General features: G+C 40.2%; 1 protein-coding gene across 8 annotated transcripts in view; it reads left to right on the top strand.

Annotated features, from left to right (window-relative positions):
- Nucleotides 1-9,975: 9,975 nt before the first annotated feature.
- HACE1 (HECT domain and ankyrin repeat containing E3 ubiquitin protein ligase 1) overlaps nucleotides 9,976-22,749 on the top strand; it is a 127,800-nt gene continuing 115,026 nt past the window's right edge. For 5 of the 8 annotated variants that reach the window (XM_050786700.1, XM_050786696.1, XM_050786697.1 and 2 more), the window contains exons 1-4: nucleotides 9,977-10,295; nucleotides 17,858-17,912; nucleotides 19,238-19,327; nucleotides 20,988-21,092. In XM_050786700.1, coding sequence (XP_050642657.1) covers nucleotides 10,220-10,295; nucleotides 17,858-17,912; nucleotides 19,238-19,327; nucleotides 20,988-21,092 — 326 coding nt within the window. In that variant the 5' untranslated portion in view covers nucleotides 9,977-10,219. Of the gene's footprint in view, nucleotides 10,296-10,335; nucleotides 10,488-17,857; nucleotides 17,913-19,237; nucleotides 19,328-20,987; nucleotides 21,093-22,749 lie in introns of those variants that run through there. The other 3 variants (XM_050786701.1, XM_050786698.1, XM_050786699.1) reach the window with 2 other exon arrangements.

Genomic DNA, 22,749 nt, shown 5'->3' with positions numbered 1-22,749 from the left:
CAGGCTGGAGTGCAGTGGCATGGTCTCAGCTCACTGCAAGCTCCGCCTCCCCGGTTCACGCCATTCTCCTGCCTCAGCCTCTCGAGTAGCTGGGACTACAGGCGCCTGCCACCATGCCTGGCTTTTTATTTTTTTTAGCAGAGATGGAGTTTCACTGTGTTATCCAGGATGGTCTCGATTTCCTGATGTCGTGATCCTTCCGCCTCCGCCTCCCAAAGTGCTGGGATTACAGGTGTGAGCCACCACGCCCGGCTCCCATTGTTGATATACAGGGAAGAAGATTGACATCTATCATGCTCTAAATACATAGAGTTAGATATGGATTTTCAATTTATTTGTCCTCAGTATTTGTAGCATGTTTTCTCAGGACTCAAGAAAACGGAACATTTTAGTGCAGTGAGATTTCTCCAGTATGAAATCTCTCCTACATATTAAGCAATATGTGAATTCTGCAAGGGTGAACATCTTCCATTCTATCCCTGTATATTATTTCATCATGGTCTCAGAGAAGAAACTTTTGCATTGATAAAATATGCACTTATTAACTTTGCATGTCATGAGAGGTATTCAGATGTCTTTCTGTTCAGAGACTATATTTACTGAGTACTGTAGCATGAAAATCTTCCATTTACTAGGTTGTTTTTGAGTGACAGGAATCCTTTTTTTGCAAATTCTTTATGAGATACGTGTTTTCTGAATATTTTCTCCCCTAGAGAATTTACCTATTAATTTTCATAATGGTATATTTTGCTAAGAAGTTTTTAAGATGAATATAAAGTTTTTGCTTTTTTGCTTTTTTACTTTCTGTGTCCTGTAAGAAGTCTTTGACTTCTCCCAGATCATGAAAATAGCATCCTATGCTTTATTCTAGAAGCTTTATAGTTAGGTCTTATGTTCTGATTTATGATCCTTTTTGAATTAATTTGTGTGTGATGTGATGTAGGAATTGAGGTGTTTTCTTCTCCCAAATGAATATACGACTACTCTGGAATCATTTTCTCTCGGTAGGTCTTCCCGTACAACGTTGTATAGAAGTAATGAAAACAGATATTGTTGCCTTATTCCTGGTTTTAGAAGGAAAGCAATCGATATTTTACCATAAATACAATGCACAGAGAGACAGGGGATTGAGAGAGAGAGAGAGAGAGAGAAAGAGAGAGGGAGATTGAGGTTCTGGTCCTCAGAAGAGTAAGAAAGCTTTTTTCCAGAAGGTTCTCAGCAACTTCTCCCCATTTCTCATTGATCTGAATTCTGAACTATAGTGGCCTGGGATGAGATTACACCTTAGCCACGTGCCCCTACAGTCAGGGTTAGAGTCAGCATATGGGCAGTGCAGAAGTGTAGACACCTGAATGAAACTAGGACTTATAAACATATGTAAAGAGAGTTAGGGAAGAGGAGAGTTATTTTATAGAATAAAAGTTATTTTATAGAATAAAAGAGGCTTTGCAATCACAACAACAAAATGTGATATGTGAGTGTTATTTGGATTCTGATTCAAATAAACCAGTTGTTAAAAATGTCTAAGACAATTGGGAAAATTTGAACATTCTCTGGATATCTGACAATATCATTATGTCTTTTTAAGTATTTTATGTTTAATTATAGTATTATAGTTATTTTTTGGACTCATCTTACAGAGATACATAAGAAATGGTAATAAATGAAATGCTATGATGTTTGGGAATTACATTAAAGTAACCCAGTGTGAGAGTATTGGGATATGGGCAAAATAAGATTGGTTGGGTGATGAATATATCAGATTTCATTTTTGCTATTTTGTTTACTTCTTTTTTTTTTTGAGAAGGAGTCTTGCTCTGTTGCCCAGGCTGGAGTGCAGTGGCACGTTCTTGGCTAACTGCAAGCTCCGCCTCCCGGGTTCATGCCATTCTCCTGCCTCAGCCTCCAGAGTAGCTGGGACTACAGGTGCCCACCATCACGTCCAGCTAATTTTTTGTATTTTTAGTAGAGACAGGGTTTCACCATGTTAGCCAGGATGGTCTCGATCTCCTGACCTCGTGGTTCACCCACCTCGGCCTCCCAAAGTGCTGGGATTACAGGTGTGAGCCACCGCGCCCGGCCTTGTTTACTTTTACTTAGAAAATTCCTTAATAAGATTTAAAAGCCCCTACTTAAAAAAATGAAAAATAGGGATTGTCACCAAAAATAGGGAGACGATGTTTTGGAGGCAACAGCAATTCCCACTCTATTAATCCTTTTATATCACTGTTTCTGATTATTTAAAATTATTTTATTTATTTTTACATATTCAAATAAGCAATGAATTTACAGAGGTAAAAATTATAAAGATCTCAAAAGATACACAGGAAGAAGTCTCCCTCTCATGCTGGGCCCTTGTTACTTCGTTTTCCGTCCCCATAGCTGCGCTCTCCATTTCCCTTGTAATCAGTGCTATCCTTTTATCATATACACCATTTTTAGTTGCTGCAAAATATTGCATATATAAACATACCACAACTTATTGAGCAATTTTCTTATTGTTAAACTTTTATGTTGTTCTTATTTAGAGAGCTTTCTGTATTTTAGATCTTACACTATCAATAATTTCTCCTTCTCGGAAATATTCAATTGATTAAAATATCCTTGGCTGGGCGAGGTGACTCACGCCTGTAATCCTAGCACTTTGGGAGTCCAAGGTGGGCAGATCACCTGAGGTCAGGAGTTGGAGATGACCCTGGGCCAACATGGTGAAACCTCGTCTCTACTGAACATACCAAAATTAGCTGGGCGTAGTGGCACACGCTTGTACTCCCAGCTGCTCAGGAGGCTGCGGCAGGAGAATGGCGTGAACCTGGGAGGCAGAGCTTGCAGTGAGCCGAGATTGCGCCACTGCACTCCAGCCTGGGCGACAGGGCGAGACTCTGTCTCAAAAAAAAAAAAAAAATTCCTCAATTACTTGGTAACTTGAAAAAAAAAACCCCAAAACTTTCAACCCCAGTCCCACTCCAGCTACCTTTCTATTGCTCTTTTTACTCCACAGCCTGGTCCAACATATCAATATTTTAGCAGGACAGACTGCCTGAATCATTGAGTCGTTCAGGAAGCGAACTCCCTTTGGGAGGTCAACCTGCAGGGATTAGTCTTGAACAAGTTGATGCTTCTTTTCTACTTTATATTTTCTCTTTAGTTTCCAATCACTATCTGTAGAGTTATAGCTCCAAATGTATATTGTAAGCCCAGAATAGCCATGTATGTCAAGTCATCTACTTGATATCTCCACTTCAGTACCTCAAAGGCACCTCAAACTCTCCATGACACAATCTCCTTTTCCAAACCTGGTTCTATTCAGTGTTCTCTTTTCCCAGGAATGGTACTGTCCTACATACAATTGCATAAGCCATTTTCTGTTTCCCATTTCCTATATGCAATCCATCATTAGGTGTTATTGATTTTATTACAAAAACATTTCTCAATGTTATTACGAAAACATTTCTCTCTACTGACATAACCACTATGCTGTCCAAAAGACAATCATCTTTTGGACTAAATAGTAAGTAGCCCACAAACTATTTTTTCCTTATCTATTCAACTGTCAATCTAATTCATTCTTCATCCTTCAGGTGGAGTAAACGTTTTCCTTCCCAACACAAATCTGATCATATTATTTCCACTTGCTTAAGATCCTTTAATACCTTTCCACTGTTCTTATGCTAAAGGCCCTATCACGGCCAGTGAAGCCCCGCATGGACTGCTTCCTCTCTCACCATTTCATAGTGTACTCCCTTTTACTCCTTGACTTTCAATGACATAACCAAAATACAACTTTCTTTACGTTTCTTGGACATTTCATGCACCATAGGATCTTTGCAAATTCCCTTCTCTCCATTGACCTTTTTTTTTTTTTTTTGAGACAGAGTCTCGCTCTGTCACCCAGGCTGTAGTGCAGTGGTGCAATCTTGGCTCACTCCAACCTCTGCCTCCTAGGTTCAAGCGATTCTCCTGCCCCAGCCTCCTGAGTAGCTGGAGTTATAGGCACGTGCAACCATGTCCGGCGAATTTTTGTATTTTTAGTAGAGACAGGATTTCACTATGTTAGCTAGGCTGGTCTTGAACTGTTGATCTGAAGTGATCCACCTGCCTCAGGCTCCCAACGTGCTGGGATTATAGGCACGAGCCACTGCACCTGGCCTCTTTTTTTTTTTTTTAAGACAGGGTCTCACTCTGTCACCCATGCTGGAGTGCAGTGGCACAAACATGGCTCACTGCAATCTCATTCTCTTAGGCTTGAGTGATCCTCCTGCCTCAGCCTCTGGAGTAGCTGGGACTACAGGGGCATGCTACTATGCCTGGCTAATTTTTAAATTTTTTTGTGGAGACAGGGTCTCGCTCTGTTGCTCAGGCTGGTATTAAACTTCCAGACTCAAGCGATCCTCTTGCCTCAGCCTCCCAAAGTGCTGGGGTTACAGACGTGAGCTACTGCGCCCCACCAAGAATATTCTTTATCACCCTATCTCCTTTGCCTGGATACCTTCTATTCATCTTTTGATTCTTAGGTGAAGTGTCTGTTTTTTTGAAATCCTTTCTAGATGTTCTTAGTCTTTCACAGCATGTTTTTTCCAGCCTTTCAGAACACTTATCTCTATTTATAATTATATATCCATGAGCATAATTATATGAAAAACATTATTTAAAAAATATCTCTATTCCCCTCCTACAGACAGTATGTTTTTTTGTGTACTAGGAATTTAATAATAGTTCTGTATAAATAAATACTATATTTATCTATACATCTTTGTTTTTTTCAGGTTGTTTCTTTGGACTATATGCCCAGAGGTGAAATGAATGAATCAAAAGGTACACAACAATTATTATTATTATTTTTTTGAGACAGAGTGTCTGGGTCTGTCGCCCAGACTGGAGTGCAGTGGCGCGATCTCAGCTCACTGCAACCTCTACCTCCCAGGTTCAAGCAATTCTCCTGCCTCAGGCTCCTGAGTAGCTGGGATTACAGGCATGTGCCGGCCAATTTTTGGTAGAGATGGGGTTTCACCATGTTGGTCAGGCCGGTCTCCAACTCCTGACCTTGTGATCCACCCGCCTTGGCCTCCCAAAGTGTTGGGATTACAGGCATGAGCCACCGTAATCAGCCTGCACACATTTCTAATGGCTTTTAGTACATAGACAGTTAGATGTGTTGATAGTCAATGATGTGTTCTCCCCTAAATAACCCATTAATGAATCAAAGATAATCTGGGAAAGTTTTAGGTTGTAATTTCAGTGAGTTTTTTTTTTTCACCTTCTTTTGTTTCAGCATTTTGATCTGTGACTTGAATCTCTATATAGAGAAGGAGCTTGTCAAGTCTGCACATGATATACAGCACAGAAGATACCAGACAAGTGATTAATAGATGCAGGACCCAACAATATCTTTTCAGGTTATACTAGTGACCTCAGGCCGGGTATGGTGGCTCACGCCTGTAATCCCAGCACTTTGGGAGGCTGAGGTGGGTGGATCACCAGAGGCCAGGAGTTTGAGACCAGCCTGGCCAACACCGTGAAACCCCGTCTCTACTAAAAATACAAAAAATAGCCGGGCATGGTGGTGCTCACCTGTAGTCCCAGCTACTTGGAGGCTGAGACACAAGAATTGCTTGAACCTGGGAGGTGGAGGTCGCAGCGGGGGTTGTAGTGAGTGGAGATCACACCACTGTGCTCCAGCCTGGGCAACAGAGCAAGACTCAATCTCAAAACAACAACAACAACAACAACAACAACAACAACAACAAAACCTAATTAAGATGAAATCCAGCAGGACAAATGTAGGATCCTTCACTTTGATTAAGAAATTCTGTAGCATGAGTACTGGACAAGAGTGTAGTTTAGTGAGACCCGTGGCTGCCTCTCATTGCTAAGTCCAAAGTCCCTTCTACTGGCTTATGTGTCCCCTGCATTTCCTGCCTCTACTTCCAGACCTACAGTCTGCTTTGTTTTTCTTTGATAGCTTCGTTTGTCCACTCCATTTCTTGGGATTTTCATCCTACCCTACCCTGGCTTTGGCCATAGTCTTCCTAGTTGCCACCTCATTAACACTACTGTGAAGAAGGGCACTCGGATGCATTGTATTTTTGTAACTGTAAAATATGTGCTTTAAAAGGATGTGTATTCCCCCTTCATTAGTAGTGAAATGAATGTTCACCCATGCCCTTTAATGAGACTTGTAGTCGAAGTTTTTGAATCTTCTGTATCTTTATCTTTTCCTGCTAGCTTTATTCATTTCAGAGCGAAGGGTGTGAAAAATCTAGCACCATGGTGTGGAACTTAGGCTTGTAATTCTGTCAAGTGTAGCTTTTTTTTAGTCTGTGTTTTTAGGTATAGGTTCAGGACTAGCATAAACTTTCTGGTGAATCTCTTTGACTCTAATAATGTTTTTACCTTTAAAATTTATTTTGCTGATATTAATATTTTCATGATAGTTAACTTTCTGCATCAACTTGGAGGGTGTTTTTGGAAGAGATGTACATTTAAATTGGTAAACTTTGGTTAAAGCAGATTGCTCTCCATAATATGGGTGGGCTTCATCCAATCAGCTGAAGGCCTGAATAGAAGAAACAGCAAGAGGGAATTTTTTAGCAGACTGCCTCCAGACTTCATCTGCCTTACTAGCTGCCCTGGCCTTTGACTGGAACTGCATCATCAGGTCTCTTGGGTATTGAGCCCGCTGGTCCAAACTGTAGATTTTGGATTTGCTAGCTTCCATAATCATGTGAGTCAATTCCTGATAACAGATCTCTTTCTCTCTCTCTCTCTCTCTCTATATATATATATATACACACACACACACATTCTACTGGTTCTGTTTCTCTAGAGAACCCTGATATATTGTTATATCACATTTATTTGGCTAATATTTTCTATGGTATCCTTTTTTCCATTTCCTTTTGGAAATGGTGGTCCCTTAGAAACAGCAAACAGCTGTTTTGTTTGATCTTTTCAGATGTAAGAAATAAATCAGATCAAGTACAAATTGTGATCCAGGAGATTTTGAATCAGTGGTGAGAAGCTTGCCTTACTGCAGTTCCAGTACAGCTTATAAAGCATAAAGATGAAGTACTTTGATCTTTTTTCATGATTGGCTGTTATACATTAATTTTTTGGGGGCAACTATTTAAGCTGATTTGTCTATAGCTGATTGGCTTAGTTTCACTGACTCATGCTCACAAGGATGTAAACCTTGTGTTTTGTGTTTATTATTACAGATGGTATTTTGGGGAAATGAGGATGATGAGTTTTGGTTTGTGGTTATACACAGTTGGACTTGGGTATATCTAAACTGTGGCCTCCATTTTTATTTTTCTTTAATACACTATCTAAGACCTCTGTGTTTTAGAGTAAACATTGAGCTTACTCTGTTTATATTTTCTGTGACCATGGGTATATTTAGATTTATTTCTACCGTTACTTCATGTTTTGTTTTTATGACTATTTTTCTTTGCTTCCCACCCATTTCCTGCCTTTTGTTGAACAGATTGTTTTTCTCTTCTCCTTCCCTTAAAGCTTGGGAATCTTCAATAAAACCAATTTCCAGGAAGAAAAAAATACCAGATATACAAAAAAGAAAGTTAAAACTGTCTGGACCACAGAATAACCTGTATTATCATTAGTGAAAAACTCTACGTTTTTGTTAATGGAACTTATGATACAAAGTGTCCTTTTGAAATCTCTGCTTGATGTTTTTGGTGTTGGTGACAGGCGACAAAATCTTCTACTCTTTAGCTAATAATCATCTATAAGAAGTTGTTTAGCTGTTTTGATGTTCTTCTGGGCAGCTTTCTTCTTGATGTGATAAGTTGCCCTGTCTAACACGGTAACCACGAGGCACATACAGCTATTTAACTTAATTAATTTCACTAATTGTACTTTAATACAAATTTAAAATTCAGTTGCACCAGCCACATTTCAAGCACCCTGTAACCCCATTTGGTTAGTGGATGCTATTTTGGACATTGTAGAATACAGAGTATTTCTATCATTGTAGAAAGTTCTATCGGACAGGAGGTGATAAGCTGATAGTAGTGCTGCAGCTTTATACATTTTGAAGCAGAGCTATTTGGGAGACTGCATCATATTACAGAATTTGGAACTGACAATTTACATCAGCATTCTGTGATGTTCTTCCATTATCTTCTGCTCCTGTGGTGAAGAGTGACCAGCATGAGGTGCAATGCCCACCATGGAGGCTGCTGGGGGCTCCTGCCCCTGCCCACAAACTCCAGGCTTGGTCCTCACAGGACAGTGGAGGTTTATATAGAGCAACAGCCTAGACAGCAATGGTGATAACAGCAGCTGAGGGGCTGACTTCTGTACAGCAGTGGGAATCCTGACTTTCTGAATAGTGTAAGAGGCCAAGCAAGACTGGAACATTTTTAGTTGAAGCCAGGTTGCAAACGGTTGAGCCTGGGCTAGACTGGTATTTCTTTCTTCCTTTCCTTTTTTTTTTTGAAACAGGGTCTTGCTCTGTCAGCCAGGCTGGAGTAAAATGGCAGGATCTCAGCTCACTGCAGCCTCCACCTCTCGGGTTCAAGCGATTCTCCTGCCTAAGCCTCCCGAGTAGCTGGGATTACAGAGGTGCTCCACCACACCTGGCTAAATTTTTTATATATATATATATTTTAGTAGAGACGAGGTTTCACCATGAAGACCAGGCTGGTCTCAAATTCCTGACCTCAAGTGTTCCGCCTGCCTTGGCCTCACAAAGTGCTGGGATTATAGGCATGAGCCACCGTGTCCAGCCTCTGGTATTCTTTTGAAACTTTGACCTCTACCACCTTGTTGCCAGACTGATTTAGGTGTCATCTGATTAGGTGAAGACTACAGAGGTCTTTCCCGAGCCTGTGGCACCACTGGCACAAATGGTCACTAGCTGGAACTGATTTAGGACGGCACTGGCAGGGAAAACACAAGCCAACCACCACCTGCCCCTTCATATCCTGAATGGGCAGGTGAGACTCTCTTTCTCTTGGCCAGCCAACATACATCATCGACGTACATGTGCCCATTCATTACAGGAACAGCTTTGCCTCTTTGAGGAAAGAGGAGCTGAAAAAGACAAGCCTTTTGCTTCTCCCTCACTCCGGCATCATCTTGGCACTGATAATATATCCAAGATATTCATAGTCAGTGGCGTTAGCCAGGCTCATATTTACCGCTTTGATTGGGTTAATATTTTTTCAAGTTCCAACTTCTGTTGTTTCAATTATCAAGTGTTCAACTTCTGTGCACAGCTTATGAATATGATTTTTCGCCACTGAGTTCATTTCTTACACAATGTAGGTATCCAAGTTTTTTGTAACTTACAAAGTCACATCCTTTGGATTTGCCACTAGGCTCTGTCATCACATTGACATTTTAGCATTGTACCAAATAAATGAAAAAATTTTTTCAGGTTGTCATCATCCACATCTTCCCCAGAGCTTTAACTTTGTGCCAGGTGCCTTGTTAAGTACAGGGATCAACACAGTTCCAAATTAAATGTCCCTGCCCTCGTAAAGTCGCCAGGCAGGAAAAACAACTAATTAAGCTATTGTCAAGTTATTTACAATGACGACAAAAGCATATTGTGCTTTTGGATTTGTTTGATTTTATTACTCTTTAAATTTGACATACGAAAATACCATACTTAAACAGTTCATGTACCTGGAACAAAGGCACTAATACAGTACTAGAGAGGTGGTGACGGATTTAAGAACAATTATGCCAATTTCCAATCTGTTTTACAGTAAAGTTACAGAATTGGAGGAAGCTACTCCTGTACAACTTTGGAGGGTAGGAGGAGCAGGGCGTGACAATGCCTTTCCAGGGACTTAGGAATACGCCCAGTCGCTGCGTGGCTTCCAGCACACTCAGCCGCGCGCCCGCGTGGGCGTGGCCGGGGCGCCCCCAGCGTGACTCCGCCCAGGGCGCTCGGTTCCGCGAGCTGGAAACTACAGTTCCCAGAAGGCCGCGCGAGCCCGGGAGGGACGCGGCGGCGGTGGCAGCAGGAAAGGCGCGAGCGGAGGCGGCGGCGGGTGTCCCCTGGGTGGTCGGCCCCGCAGCAGCCGGGCCCCCGGACGCAGGACGTGGCCCCAGGTAGCCCTTGCAGCTCAGTGCTGTAGCCAGGGCAAGCCCGCGCCTCCGCCTGCTGGAGTGGCCCGGGCGAGATGTAGGGCGCTGGGAGCGGAGGCCGCCGGTGCGGCGGGGGATCGCGGAGGGCGCGCCGAGGATGGAGAGAGCGATGGAGCAACTCAACCGCCTTACGCGCTCTCTGCGCCGCGCGCGCACCGTGGAGTTGCCCGAGGGTGAGCGGGGTCGTGGGGCCGGGCTGTCCGCGGGGCAGGGGGCGGCCGGGGGAGGGGGCAGGAGCTCCGGACGCGTCAAGGTCGGGTGGAAAAACTAACCGAAAGCTGAGAAAACGCCCACTTTTACTTTCCAGAGCTGAGAGGCGGCCCCGGGCCCTGGACTCCCCTGGCCCGCCGCTCCCACCCCGGCAGGTGGGAGTTTGCGGGAGGAAACTGGGTTGGTGGGGGTTCCGCTGCCGGGAGGAGCGAGACAAAGGTCTCTCAACGTCTGTCGATTAGGGGTCTTGGCAAAGAGGCAGGAATACCAGCCAAAGACCCGAGACCCGGAGTCAGAAAACATCATAATTGCGGGTCATTTCACTGTCGCCGGGGATAGAGATGATCCAAAGATAGTGTTTAAGCTGCATCGGGGGGCCAGGCGGGCTTTTATTTTTGTTATTTTTAAAAATGTGGGGCACAGCCTTGTTTTGATAACACTAAGACAAAGGGTTGTCAACCATCAAACAGGTACTCTTAAAAGTACTGTGTGTGTAAACACAATACATTTTTCTTTAATATGCATGCCTGACTTCATTTATTCATCAGACTAGTATTGAGTGGGCTAGCTGGGAACTAGGACACATCTGCAAATAGGGATAAGCCATGGTGCCTGAAGTTCAGGACTTTCAGTTCAGCATTCCAGGGTTCCTTCAGAACAGGTAAAACTCTACTAATAACGAGAGAAAATAAACAGTTTTGTTTACAGCGTCAGGAATTCAGACGTTTTAATGGTGATGGGAGATAGCAGTGCTGCTTCTAAGAAGCTTTTGGCTCTTTATGCCCAAGTGAGAGAAGGGTTGGGAGGAGGTTATAGCTGGTGAATAGCTTTTTTCTTAATTGTAGTAGTTTATCTTATTTTTTCAAAACTCTCTTTGAATTGCTGCTGGGTGATTTGTAGGATAGGGAAGGGGACCTTGGCAACGGTCATGAAAGAAATGTGGGATTGGGTACTTCGGCGATAAGTTTCTTTCTTTTATAGAGATGAGGCCTCACTATGCTCCCCAGGCTGGTCTTGAACTCCTGGGCTCGAGCAATCCGCACACTGCTCCGCCCCCCCACAAAGTGTTGGGATTACAGATGTGAGCCACCGCGCCTGGCCTGGGGATAATCTTCTTGAGAAAATGGTCTCTAGTTTCTATTTAGAATTCAGATTTTGATAACTAGATTCAAGCTTCAATTTTTTCTTTATTTCCTTTCCAAATTCCACATTTGAATCCATTTCTTCAGTGCTACTCTTGCTTATTTTTCGTAGTCAAATTATTGGTATAGGTTGATGAAGACTACATGTATAATTTATATTGTATAGTTTGAATCTCGATATTTTTTACATAAATGTGATTTAGAAGACTCTGATAATGTTACTTGGTTTTAAAAGTAACGTAGTTTCATTGTAGAAAATTTGGAAAATAAAAATAGAAAAAGAAATGTCATTCCACCACCCAATTATAAGCAGTGTTACCATTGTTACTTCTTTCTCTTTCTCTCCCTAACAAGTTAACGTCATATTGCATATAGCCTTTTATTTTGTGTTTAGAAAACATCCCAAATGTTTTCTTTTTTTTTTTTTTTGAGACAGAGTCTCGCTCTGTTGCCCAGGCTGGAGTGCAGTGGCCCAATCTCGACTCACTGCAACAAGCTCCGCCTTCGGGGTTCACGCTATTCTTCCGCCTCAGCCTTCCGAGTAGCTGGGACTACAGGCGCCCATCACCACGCCCGGCTAATTTTTTGTATTTTTAGTAGAGGCGGGGGTTTCAGCGTGTTGGCTAGGATGGTCTCGATCTCCTGACCTCGTGATCAGCCTGCCTCAGCCTCCCAAAGTGCTGGGATTACAGGCGTGAGCCTCCGTGACTGGCCCCCAATTTTTTTTTTTTTTTTTTAATATTCTTCAATATGCTTAATGACTTCGGAATTTCCTAAGACGCACGTAACAAATGTTGAATCTAAATACTGTTTTTAAACTGATTTTATGAGAAACAGCTTTATATTTAAGACATAGTCTGTCTCTAAATACTTCCTTAGGGTTAATTCTCTCAAGAAGAATGTCTACAATACATTTCTAAAGCTCAACGTATTATTTTCTCAACTTACTTCTTGGAAAGTTCCACCAGCAGTCTGAGAGTGCCCAGAAACTAGAGTTTGATAAGTAAAAGTAAAACTTTCCCACATATAGGCAAAAATGGCATCTTGTTTGCATTTGCTTTTCTTTGATTATAATGAATTTGTTCATTTTGTTACTTGAATTTAATTTATCTTTGTCTCTAAGTTCTGATGAGTATTTGAATTCTCTGAGCTTGGCTCTTTCAAGTATATCATACATACAGGAATATATATATATGATATATATATCATTTCTACTGATACAAATCCACATTTGTGCTTACATTTTTGTGCTTACATTTTAAGGACTGAATGGAAAAGAAACTCTGAGATGTCTCTAAATTTAAAAAATTTCAGTTTTGTTTTGTTTTGTTAGAATTCAATAATCAATAAGCATCTAATTATAACAAACTATTAAGCTTGTAAACTTTTTAGTCAGCTTGTACTCTAAAATTAACTTTGTTGCAAAGGTCGAAACTATAGATGTTTGATAAACTGAGTTGGATGCTATGTTTCCTTGATAAAAACCTGAGTATTACCCTAAGTAATGGAGTACAGGTAGTTGAGTCACTCTAGGCAGGCCTAACACAGGAATATTCTTGAGAGAAAAAGAGGTGAAGAGTAAGAAATTACTTTAGGGATATGGATTCTTAGTAGTGTTTAAAAGGTGGAGGCCGGGTGCAGTGGCTCACACCTGTAATCCCAGCACTTTGGGAGGCCGAGGTGGGTGGATCACCTGAGGTCAGGAGTGTGAGACCAGATGGCTAACATGGTGAAACCTCGGCTCTGCTAAAAATATAAAAAATTAGCTGGACGTGGTGGCGGGTGACTGTAATCCCAGCTACTCGGGAGGCTGAGGCAGAATTGCTTGAACCTGGGAGGTGGAGGTTGCAGTGAGCTGAGATTGCACCACTGCACTCCAGCCTAGACATCAGGAGTGAAACTGAGCCTCAAAAAAAAAAAAAAATAAAATAAATAAAATAAATAAATAAATAAAATAAAAATAAATAAATAAAAGGAAGGTGTATGTTGTTAGTGTATGTAAAGTTTAAACTACAATATAGTGAATGCAGTTTGTTTAATAAAATAATACAATTTGAGCCCATTTTAGCATATGTGGTTAGGATAATTGTGTTTAAAAAAATTACTCCCATGTGATGGTTTGAAGAGAAATTGTATATAATTAATTGCTCTGAGCACTTTTTTTGGTAACAGTTGGGTTTTGAAACTGTAGTGATAAAAATGGCAAACATGTCTAATAAAGTGAGAGATTAAAGTTTTCTTGTCACCCTGAAGACTTTAATTATATACCTAATCCTGAAGGTGCCTTCAAGAATAGAGAAGGAAATATCTGGCAACAAATTTTATTCTGTCCTTTCTTAGTATAGTATTTCTTGGATAGTCTCCTTCTAGCACCACAGTTGTGGTTAGATTTATTTCTTCATACTTACCTGTTAATGTATGTGACCTATTTTTTTCTTTGGGTTAGATGTGACTTAAATAAGATGCAAATCTAATTTTTATCTAAAAAATAAAAACAAATACAACCATTGTGAACCTTATTATGCTCACTAATGCTCACTTAAAATTAGGCACTATCTTGATTTAAAATTTATCTTGATTTAAGTTTAAACCCACAAATAACAGTGTTTTTTGTGACTTTATTATGGAGTAACTTAATGGAAATTCTCATGGTTTAGAAATTCAGATTTTTATTGGGACATGTATTATTATATGAACGATAAAGAATGTTGTCATGCCAAGGGAGGCTTAGTGTAGTATTTTCAACTCCTGGTGGTGACTCATTGGTAGTTTCTGAGAGCAATTAGTGGGTTGTAGTCAGCATTTAAAAAAAGAAATATAAGATGATAAAACAGAGTCTATTTTACATATTAAGAATAGTATTCTGGCCAGGCGCAGTGGCTCACGCCTGTAATCCCAGCACTTTGGGAGGCCTAGATGGGTAGATCATGAGGTCAAGAGATCAAGACAATCCTGGCCAACATGGTGAAACGCTGTCTCTACTAAAAATACAAAAATAAAAAATAAAAATAAAAATTAGCTGGGCGTAGTGGCATGAGCCTGTAATTCCAGCTACTTGGGAGGCTGAGGCAGGAGAATCCCTTGAACCCGGGAGGTGGAGGTTGCAGTGAGCTGAGATTGCGTCACTGCACTCCAGCCTGGAGACAGAGCAAGACTCCATCTCCAAAAAAAAAAAAGAATAGTATTCTATTGTGGACCTTCTGGTTATGTGGTGTATACTGGGTGCATTGTAGGATATATTATCTTTTTATTTTTTATTTTTATTTTTTATTTTTTTTCCGAGACGGAGTCTTGCTCTGTTGCTCAGTCTGGAGCACAGTGGCACGATCTTGGCTCATTGCAAGCTCTGCCTCCTGGGTTCACGCCATTTTCCTGGCTCAGCCTCTCGAGTAGCTGGGACTACAGGTGCCCACCACCATGCCTGGCTAATTTTTGTAGTTTTAGTAGAGATGGGGTTTCACTGTGTTAGCCAGGATGGTCTCGATCTCCTGACCTCATGATCCGCCCACCTCGGCCTCCCAAAGTGCTGGGATTAGAGGCATGAGCCACTGCGCCCGGCCAGGACATATTATTTGTAGAGGCTCTGGAGTCAGCCATTTAATGCCACTGTTACACAACTTGTTACTTAACTAGTACTTCAGTTTTCTCATTTGTAAAATGAGGATAATAGTACCTACTTCATAGGGTGGTTGTGAGGAGAAAAGCAATGATATATGCAAAGTGTTTAGAAAAGTGCCTTTAAGATAATGGTTCTTAAATGTTAGTTATTAGTAAGATTTAGTATTTTACTTTTATAGTGAAAAAGTTGTTGCATCTGCATACTGAACTTGTGAATGTTGACAAGGACTAAATTGCTTTTCATGTGTACACTCACAGTAAAATAATGAACAAATATGTGAAGGAATATTGATAACTTTTTTCCATTGCCCCTATAAACAGCTCAGTTTATATTTCTAAACATATGAATTATGTTTTTCAAACACAATTATAATACCATTACTAGAGCCAATACAATTAACAGTAATTTTGTATTATCTTGAAATAAAATACCAAGTCCATATACAGTTTGTCCTCGTCTCAAAAATTGTCTCAAAAATGTCCTTTTACAGTTGTTTTTTTTTAAATCACTATCCAGATAAGGGCCACATATTACATATGGTTGATGTGTCTCTTAAGGCTCTTAATCTATGACAGTTCCTCCTTTTTAAAAAAGTGTTTTTTAAAGTAATTTTAAACTTACAGAAAACTTGCATGAATAGCACAGAGTTCCTCCCATGTAACTTTCACTCACCTTTCCCTAAGGTTAACATCTTGTACAACCATAGTACAGTTGTCAAAAATAAGAAATTAACATTTGTATATACTATTAATTATACTACAGAGTTTATTAAAATTTCTCCAGCTTTCCCACTAATGTCGTTTAAGGATCCAATTCAGGATACCACATTGCCTTTAGTTATGTTTCTTTAGTGTCCTCCAAACTGTGATAGTACTTTAGTTTTTCTTTGTGTTTAATGGTCCTGAGACTTTTAAAGAGGACCGATCAGGTGTTTTGTGGAATTCCCTTTAATTTGGGCTTATCTGAAATTCCCTTTAATTTGGGCTTATCTGACATTTTCTCATGATTAGATTGAAGTTATGCATTTTTGGCAAGAACAGTAGTCCACCCTTATCTGCAAGCGTTGCTTTCCGAGGTTTCAGTTGCGGGAGGCACAGCACAATATTTTGAGAGAGAGGGAGAGAGCCCACATTCACATAACTTTCATTACAGTATAGTGTTATAATTGTCCTATTTTATTATTTATTGTTGTTAATCTCTTACTGTGCCCACTTTATAAATTAAACTTTATCATGTAAGGAAAAAAATCATATACATAGGGTTTGTTACTATCCACGGTTTTAGGCATTGACTCCGGGTCTTGGAATATAGCCGCTGTGGATAAGGGAGGACTGCTGTACTACAAAAGTGATGTGTCCTCAGTGGCTCCTATCAGGAACTATATGATATTGAATACATATTATTTTTGGTGACGTTACCCTTTGTCAGTTGATTAAGATAGTATCTGCTGGGTTCTTCACTATAAATTTTCTTTTTCCTTTGTAATTAGTCAATATTTTTAAGAGGTACTCGATACTATGTACATATCCTGTTTCTCCTTAAACTTTAACCTATTAACTGAGCATCAGCATTAACTTTTAAATGACTGAGTGGGGGTTATCAGGGTTTCGTCTTTGTAAATAATTTATTAAAAAACATAAACCTCCAAAATACATTGAATTGAGAAATGACCCTTAGTAATATATAAAAATCAATTCAAAACACTAGCTAAAATGTACGTAAGTATAATATGGCATCATAGATGTTGATTTTTAACCTTTTCTTTTGTTTCATGTTTTTGCGAACTTATTGTGTAAAGGGTCTCTCTTAGTCTGTTTTCTGCTGATATAACAATACCACAGACTGGATAATTTGTAAAGAAAACAAATATATTTCTCACAGTTCTGGAAGCTGGGAAGTCCAACAGCGTGGCACCAGCATCAAGTAAGAGTCATCCCATGGTGGAAGGCAGAAGGGTGAGAGAGGAAGGGCTAGAGGGAAGGGGACTGAACTTCACTATAACTAACCCACTCCTGGATTAAACAGAATTAATCCATTCATGAAAGAGGAGCCCTCATGGCTCAATTGCCTCACCAAAACCTCACCTCTTCACACTGCCGTAATAGCAACCACATTTCCAACACATGAACTTTTGGCAGATGCATTCAAACCATAGCACGTACGAGTAAAAATGTTGTAAGTAAAGTGATAAGTACAATGAAGACTTCAGTGCTCTTTCATAAAAGCTTCTAAACTAATTTCTTTTGTAATAATATTGACAAGAAGCCAGTATTGTATATATTTAAGGTTTTATAATTATTTTAGCATATATATTTAATATTCATATATATTTAAATTTCCCCCAAAGTACATGTAAGTATGATAAAACATGATGCCTGTAAATACCTCTTTGGAAGTAAAATAAATTTCAATTGTTAAAGCTACAGAAAGGTTTTTGGATGATGATGCACGGGCTACCATACTACACTTAGAGAATTGTGTTTTGGTGGATAATGGGACAAAACCTTCTGAAGAGTCACTCTTTAATTTTCCTTAGAAGCTAAGCTCTTCTGTGATGACGTAAAAGGGATAAGCAGTGGTGGGGGATGAAAGATTCTGCACTATCATAAATTCTGAAATACCTGTAGTATTCTGCATTATTCTTTCCTCCTTCTTCCTCTCCTTTTTGCTTTTTGTATAGAGTTAGAAAAATTCTAAACTAATCTTAAGTATCACCTTGGACAAAGTAGGGGATAAATGAACTCTTTCTGGTTTTTTTACTCAGATAATGAAACTGCTGTTTATACATTAATGCCAATGGTTATGGCTGATCAACACAGGTGAGTGCTTGTTTCAAAAATTTTTGCTTTTTAAGAAGCATACATTGTTCTAAATGTGTACTGCATTCCCACGCGCGTGCGCGCGCGCACACACACACACACACACACACACACACACACACACACACACAGAGTTTGGGCATAGATGTTATCCTGGGGCAAGTTATTTAACTTTTCTGTTATAATTTTGTGTGTGTGAAATAAGGAATATGATTTTCCAAGATCTTATGAGCTGTAAAATTTTATGGTGAGAGATTTTCTTAATGAATATTGAGATATTAAGTATTTGGTTGGTCACTGACATAGAAAAATACATTGTGATGATTTCTTTTGGAGGTCACTACTGATCTTTATAGCAAAAGATTACGGATGAGGGACAACTTAGTTCCCTTATGTGCTACTTACTTTTATGTTCCTTTTATTGATGTAGTGTTGACACGCTCTTACAGGGCTATATATGAAATACAATTGTTTGGGTTTGTGAGGGGGTCTTTAGACTTACACCAGTCAGCTCTGCCATGGCTAGCCACTGGATTTTTTGATATAGTAAGAATGTAAAGATAAACTATTTTGAAACAAGTTAAAAATTTTTTTAAAAATTTCCTACCTGGTATAGTTAAAAAATGTTTTTTGTCTGATTTTCTTTATTTGGTCAAAATTAATATAGCTAGGCTCAACTTTTGGCAAGGGGAGGAGCCAGGCCTACACCGTTTGTTTCTCAAGAATCTAAGGAAAGCTAAAGCCAACTTACTCTGTTGTGTATCCTAAGAGCAGGTAACATAGGACTATCCAAGTGGCAGATGAGGAAACCTTCAGCACCAGCTTATTGGCCAAGGCATTTGGTTTTTGGATGATACTGTGCTGGCTAACATACTAAGAGAATAGTGCAGTATTTTGTGGTAGGTGTGGGACAAAACCTGAAGAATCAGTAAGAGTAGCTAGGCTGGGCGGGGTGGCTCACGCCTGTAATCCCAGCACTTTGGGAGGCTGAGGTGGGCGGATCACGAGTTCAAGAGATAGAGACCATCCTGGCCAACTTGATGAAACCCCCTCTCTACTAAAAATACAAAAATTAGCCAGGCGTAGTGGCACGCGCCGGTAGTCCCGGCTACTCAGGAGGCTGGGGCAGGAGAATTGGTTGAACCAGGGAGGTAGAGGTTGCAGTGAGCCAAGATCTCGCCACTGTACTCCAGCCTGGTGACAGAGCAAGACTCTGTCTCAAAAAACACACAGGCAAGCAGAGTAGCTAAAGAGCTGTTAACTTGATTTATTATGTTTTTAAAAACTGTTTTTACACATTGATTCCTCTTTTTATTTTTGCACAGGTCTGTTTCTGAACTACTATCAAATTCAAAATTTGATGTCAATTATGCGTTTGGACGTGTGAAAAGAAGCTTGCTTCACATTGCAGCAAAGTAAGACTAAAGATATTTTGAGTTAAACTCTGATCTAGAGCAAGGATCAGTAAGCTTTGAACAGCGTTGTCACATGATATTTGTGGGGAGAGATGAGAACAGACAGCTGAGTGTTGTTTATCCTATTTGAGGGCGTGGTGTGCTGTTTTCTCTCTAAACTGTTAACTTTGGGATTGTATGTAAATCTCATGTCCTTCTTGCCTTAGCTTGTTTTATACCAGATCACAGTAGGTTAGACATGGAGATTGTCTTTCCTGGATATACTTAATGGTGCAGTTCACCAAAATTGTCTTTTTATCCCAGCAATATGATATTTTATATGCGTCTGCAGATGAAGTAATTGGCTTTATATTTTTTACATAGGTGGGAGAATGATTTTTATCTACAGTCTCCTAGTATGTAATCAATCAGTTAACTAACTGGTACCTATCCTCTTTTCAGGATTTAGGTAGGTATGTTGAAATTAATTGTTCATGAATAATTTGGCTTATGAAAGGCCAGAAAGTTGAAAGTACCATACGGTTTCTTTGAAGTATTTGAATTTCTCAAATACTTTATAATTTTCATAGTAGAATGGACCATCTTGAAAATAGAGAATGTTTACTATTCGTGTCAGAAGTTAAATTACAAATTACAGGTAAAAATAATGTGTTTAAAAGGCCATGCACAGGGGCTCACACCTGTAATCCCACACTTTTGGGAGGCCGAGGTGGGTAGATCACTTTAGGTCAGGAGTTCGAGACCAGCCTGGCCAACGTGGTGAAACCCCATCTCTACTAAAAATATAAAACATAGCCAGGTGTGCTGGCATGCACCTGTCATCCCAGCTACTTGGGAGGCTGAGGCAAGAGAATTGCTTGAACCCTGGAGGCTGAGGTTGCAGTGAGCCGAGATCGTGCCACTGCTCTCCAGCCTGGGTGACACAGCAAGACTCTGTCGCAAAAAAAAAAAAAAGAAAAGAAAAAAAATGGCCGGGCGCGGTGGCTCACGCCTGTAATCCCAGCACTTTGAGAGGCCGAGGCGGGCAGATCTTGAGGTCAGGGGATCGAGACCATCCTGGCTAACATGGTGAAACCCCGTCTCTACTAAAAATACAAAAAAAATTAGCTAGGAGCCTGTAGTCCCCGTTACTCGGGAGGCTGAGGCAGGAAAATGGTGTGGACCTGGGAGGTGGAGCTTGCAGTGAGCCGAGATCGAGCCACTGCACTCCAGCCTGGGTGACAGAGCGAGACTCTGTATCAAGAAAGAAAAAAAAATGTGTTTAAGGCCGGGCATGGTGGCTCACACCGGTGAACCCAGCACTTTGGGAGGCCGAGGTAGGAGGATTGCTTGAGTTCAGCAGTTTGAAATTAGCTTGGGCAACATAATGAGGCCTCTTCTCTAAGGAAAAAAAAAAAAAATTACCAAATTGTGGTGGCTCATGCTTGTAAGTCCCAGTTACTTGGGAGGCTGAGGTGGGAGGATTGCTTGAGCCCAGGAGGTCAAGGCTGCAGTGAACTGTGATGGCGCCACTGCACTTCAGCATGGGCGACAGAGTGAGACTCTGTCTGAAAAACAAAAAGAAAATTGTGTGTAATAGAATATTTTGTTTTTTAATTAAAGTATATTAAGTATGGCTGTATGTTGAATGTATCTGAACTGTCTTTTAATATTGTTTTAGTTGTGGATCGGTGGAATGCTTGGTTTTGCTGTTAAAGAAAGGAGCAAATCCTAACTATCAAGATATTTCAGGCTGTACACCCCTTCATCTGGCAGCAAGAAATGGGTAACTATTTAGTTTTCTTAAGTGGTTTAAGTTGTATTATCAGTTATTCAAGTCACTTTACCTTGGTTTGATGATTCATCCCGCACCCCCAATATTTACCTTGGGAAAAACTGCAATAATGATGTGTATATTTTATTTTCTATAATTTTTTTTGTCTCTCGAAGATATTATTGATGATACTGTTCTTCTTGATAGTGGATCTTGGGTCATTATATTCAGTTTTAAAATAGCTATCATATTTAGTAATTCATTGGATTGCTCACTGATTTTCTTCTTGGAAATATATGTGGAAGTTCATTATTACTTGTATTATAGTGACATTGTATTTTCTGAAAAGCATAATTTTCACCTCTATTTTAGTGTGCTTTTTTTCTGCTAATCTTTTGCCACTCCTAACTCTGTGGCTCATTTTGCAAATTGCTTGTTTAGTTACTTTTATTAATGGAATTGTACACAGACTTAATATATTGTACACAGTTTATTTGTAGTTGTTTCTGGATAAGCTGTACCAGAGTAATCTTCCTAGATACTAGGGTAGTTTACTCCTTTTAGTGCTAACATTAGTTTTTATTTGGTCTGAGAAATCAGACAAAAATGATTGGAATTATGTTTAAAACAAAAATAAGTAGTTTTTGATTCAGGACTTGAAGAACTTATATTTTATAAACTTACTTATTTTTTTTTTTTTTTGAGATGGAGTCTCACTCTGTCGCCAGGCTGGAGTGCAGTGGTGCAATCTCGGCTCACTGCAACCTCTATCTCCTAGGTTCAAGCGATTCTCCTGCCTCAGTCTCCTGAGTAGCTGGGATTACAGGCATGCGCCACCACGCCCAGCTAATTTTTGTATTTTTAGTAGAGATGGGGTTTCACCATGTTGGCCAGGATGGTCTTGATCTCCTGACCTCAGGTGATCCGCCCACTTCGGCCTCCCAAAGTGCTGGGATTACAGGTGTGAGCCACTGCATCCAGCTGAAACCCTTTCAAACACTGTAAAACTTCTTTATGGAGTCCAGGCCTGTATAATCCCAGCCTTTTGGGAGGCCAGGGCGGGCAGATCATCTGAGGTCAGGAGTTTGAGACCAGTCTGACCAACTTTTGAGTTGAGACAGTGGTGAAACCCTGTCTCTACTAAAAAATACAAAATTAGCCAGGCTTGTTGGCGCATGCCTGTAATCTTAGCTACTTAGGAGGCCGAGGCATGAAAATTGCTTGAGCCTGGAGGCTGAGGCATGAGAATCGCTTAAGTGCCCGGGAGAACTAGGTTGCAGTGAGTGGAGATTGTACCATAGCATTCCAGCCTGGACAACAAAGGGAAACTCTGTCTCAAAACAACAACAAAAAACCCAAAAAAACTTCTCTATGGACACGGTGTACAAATATATGGTGTCTTTTTTTTCTTTTTTTAATTACTCTTGAAGATATTTTTGTTTCCTATTCTTAACTGTGCTTCTAGATATTTGAGTTGACTGCCTAATAAGATGGATATGGGAGCTAAAATTGTCCATTACATCAATCTGAGGCCAAATTTTTGCATATAAAGATTAAAATAGAACAAAAAAGGCAGCTATAGTGATGCCTAGGTTGGACAGGGGAAAGGCGTAGTCTGTTGACCCTTTCTGATCTGCCGTATTTCCTGATTTAGCATGTGCGCCAGTTT

This window comes from Macaca thibetana, chromosome 4, assembly GCF_024542745.1.
Source record: "Macaca thibetana thibetana isolate TM-01 chromosome 4, ASM2454274v1, whole genome shotgun sequence".
In the NCBI taxonomy this organism is placed as follows: domain Eukaryota; kingdom Metazoa; phylum Chordata; class Mammalia; order Primates; family Cercopithecidae; genus Macaca; species Macaca thibetana.
Note: the sequence above shows the minus strand (reverse complement) of the source record. Positions and strands in the feature narration are given on the sequence as shown.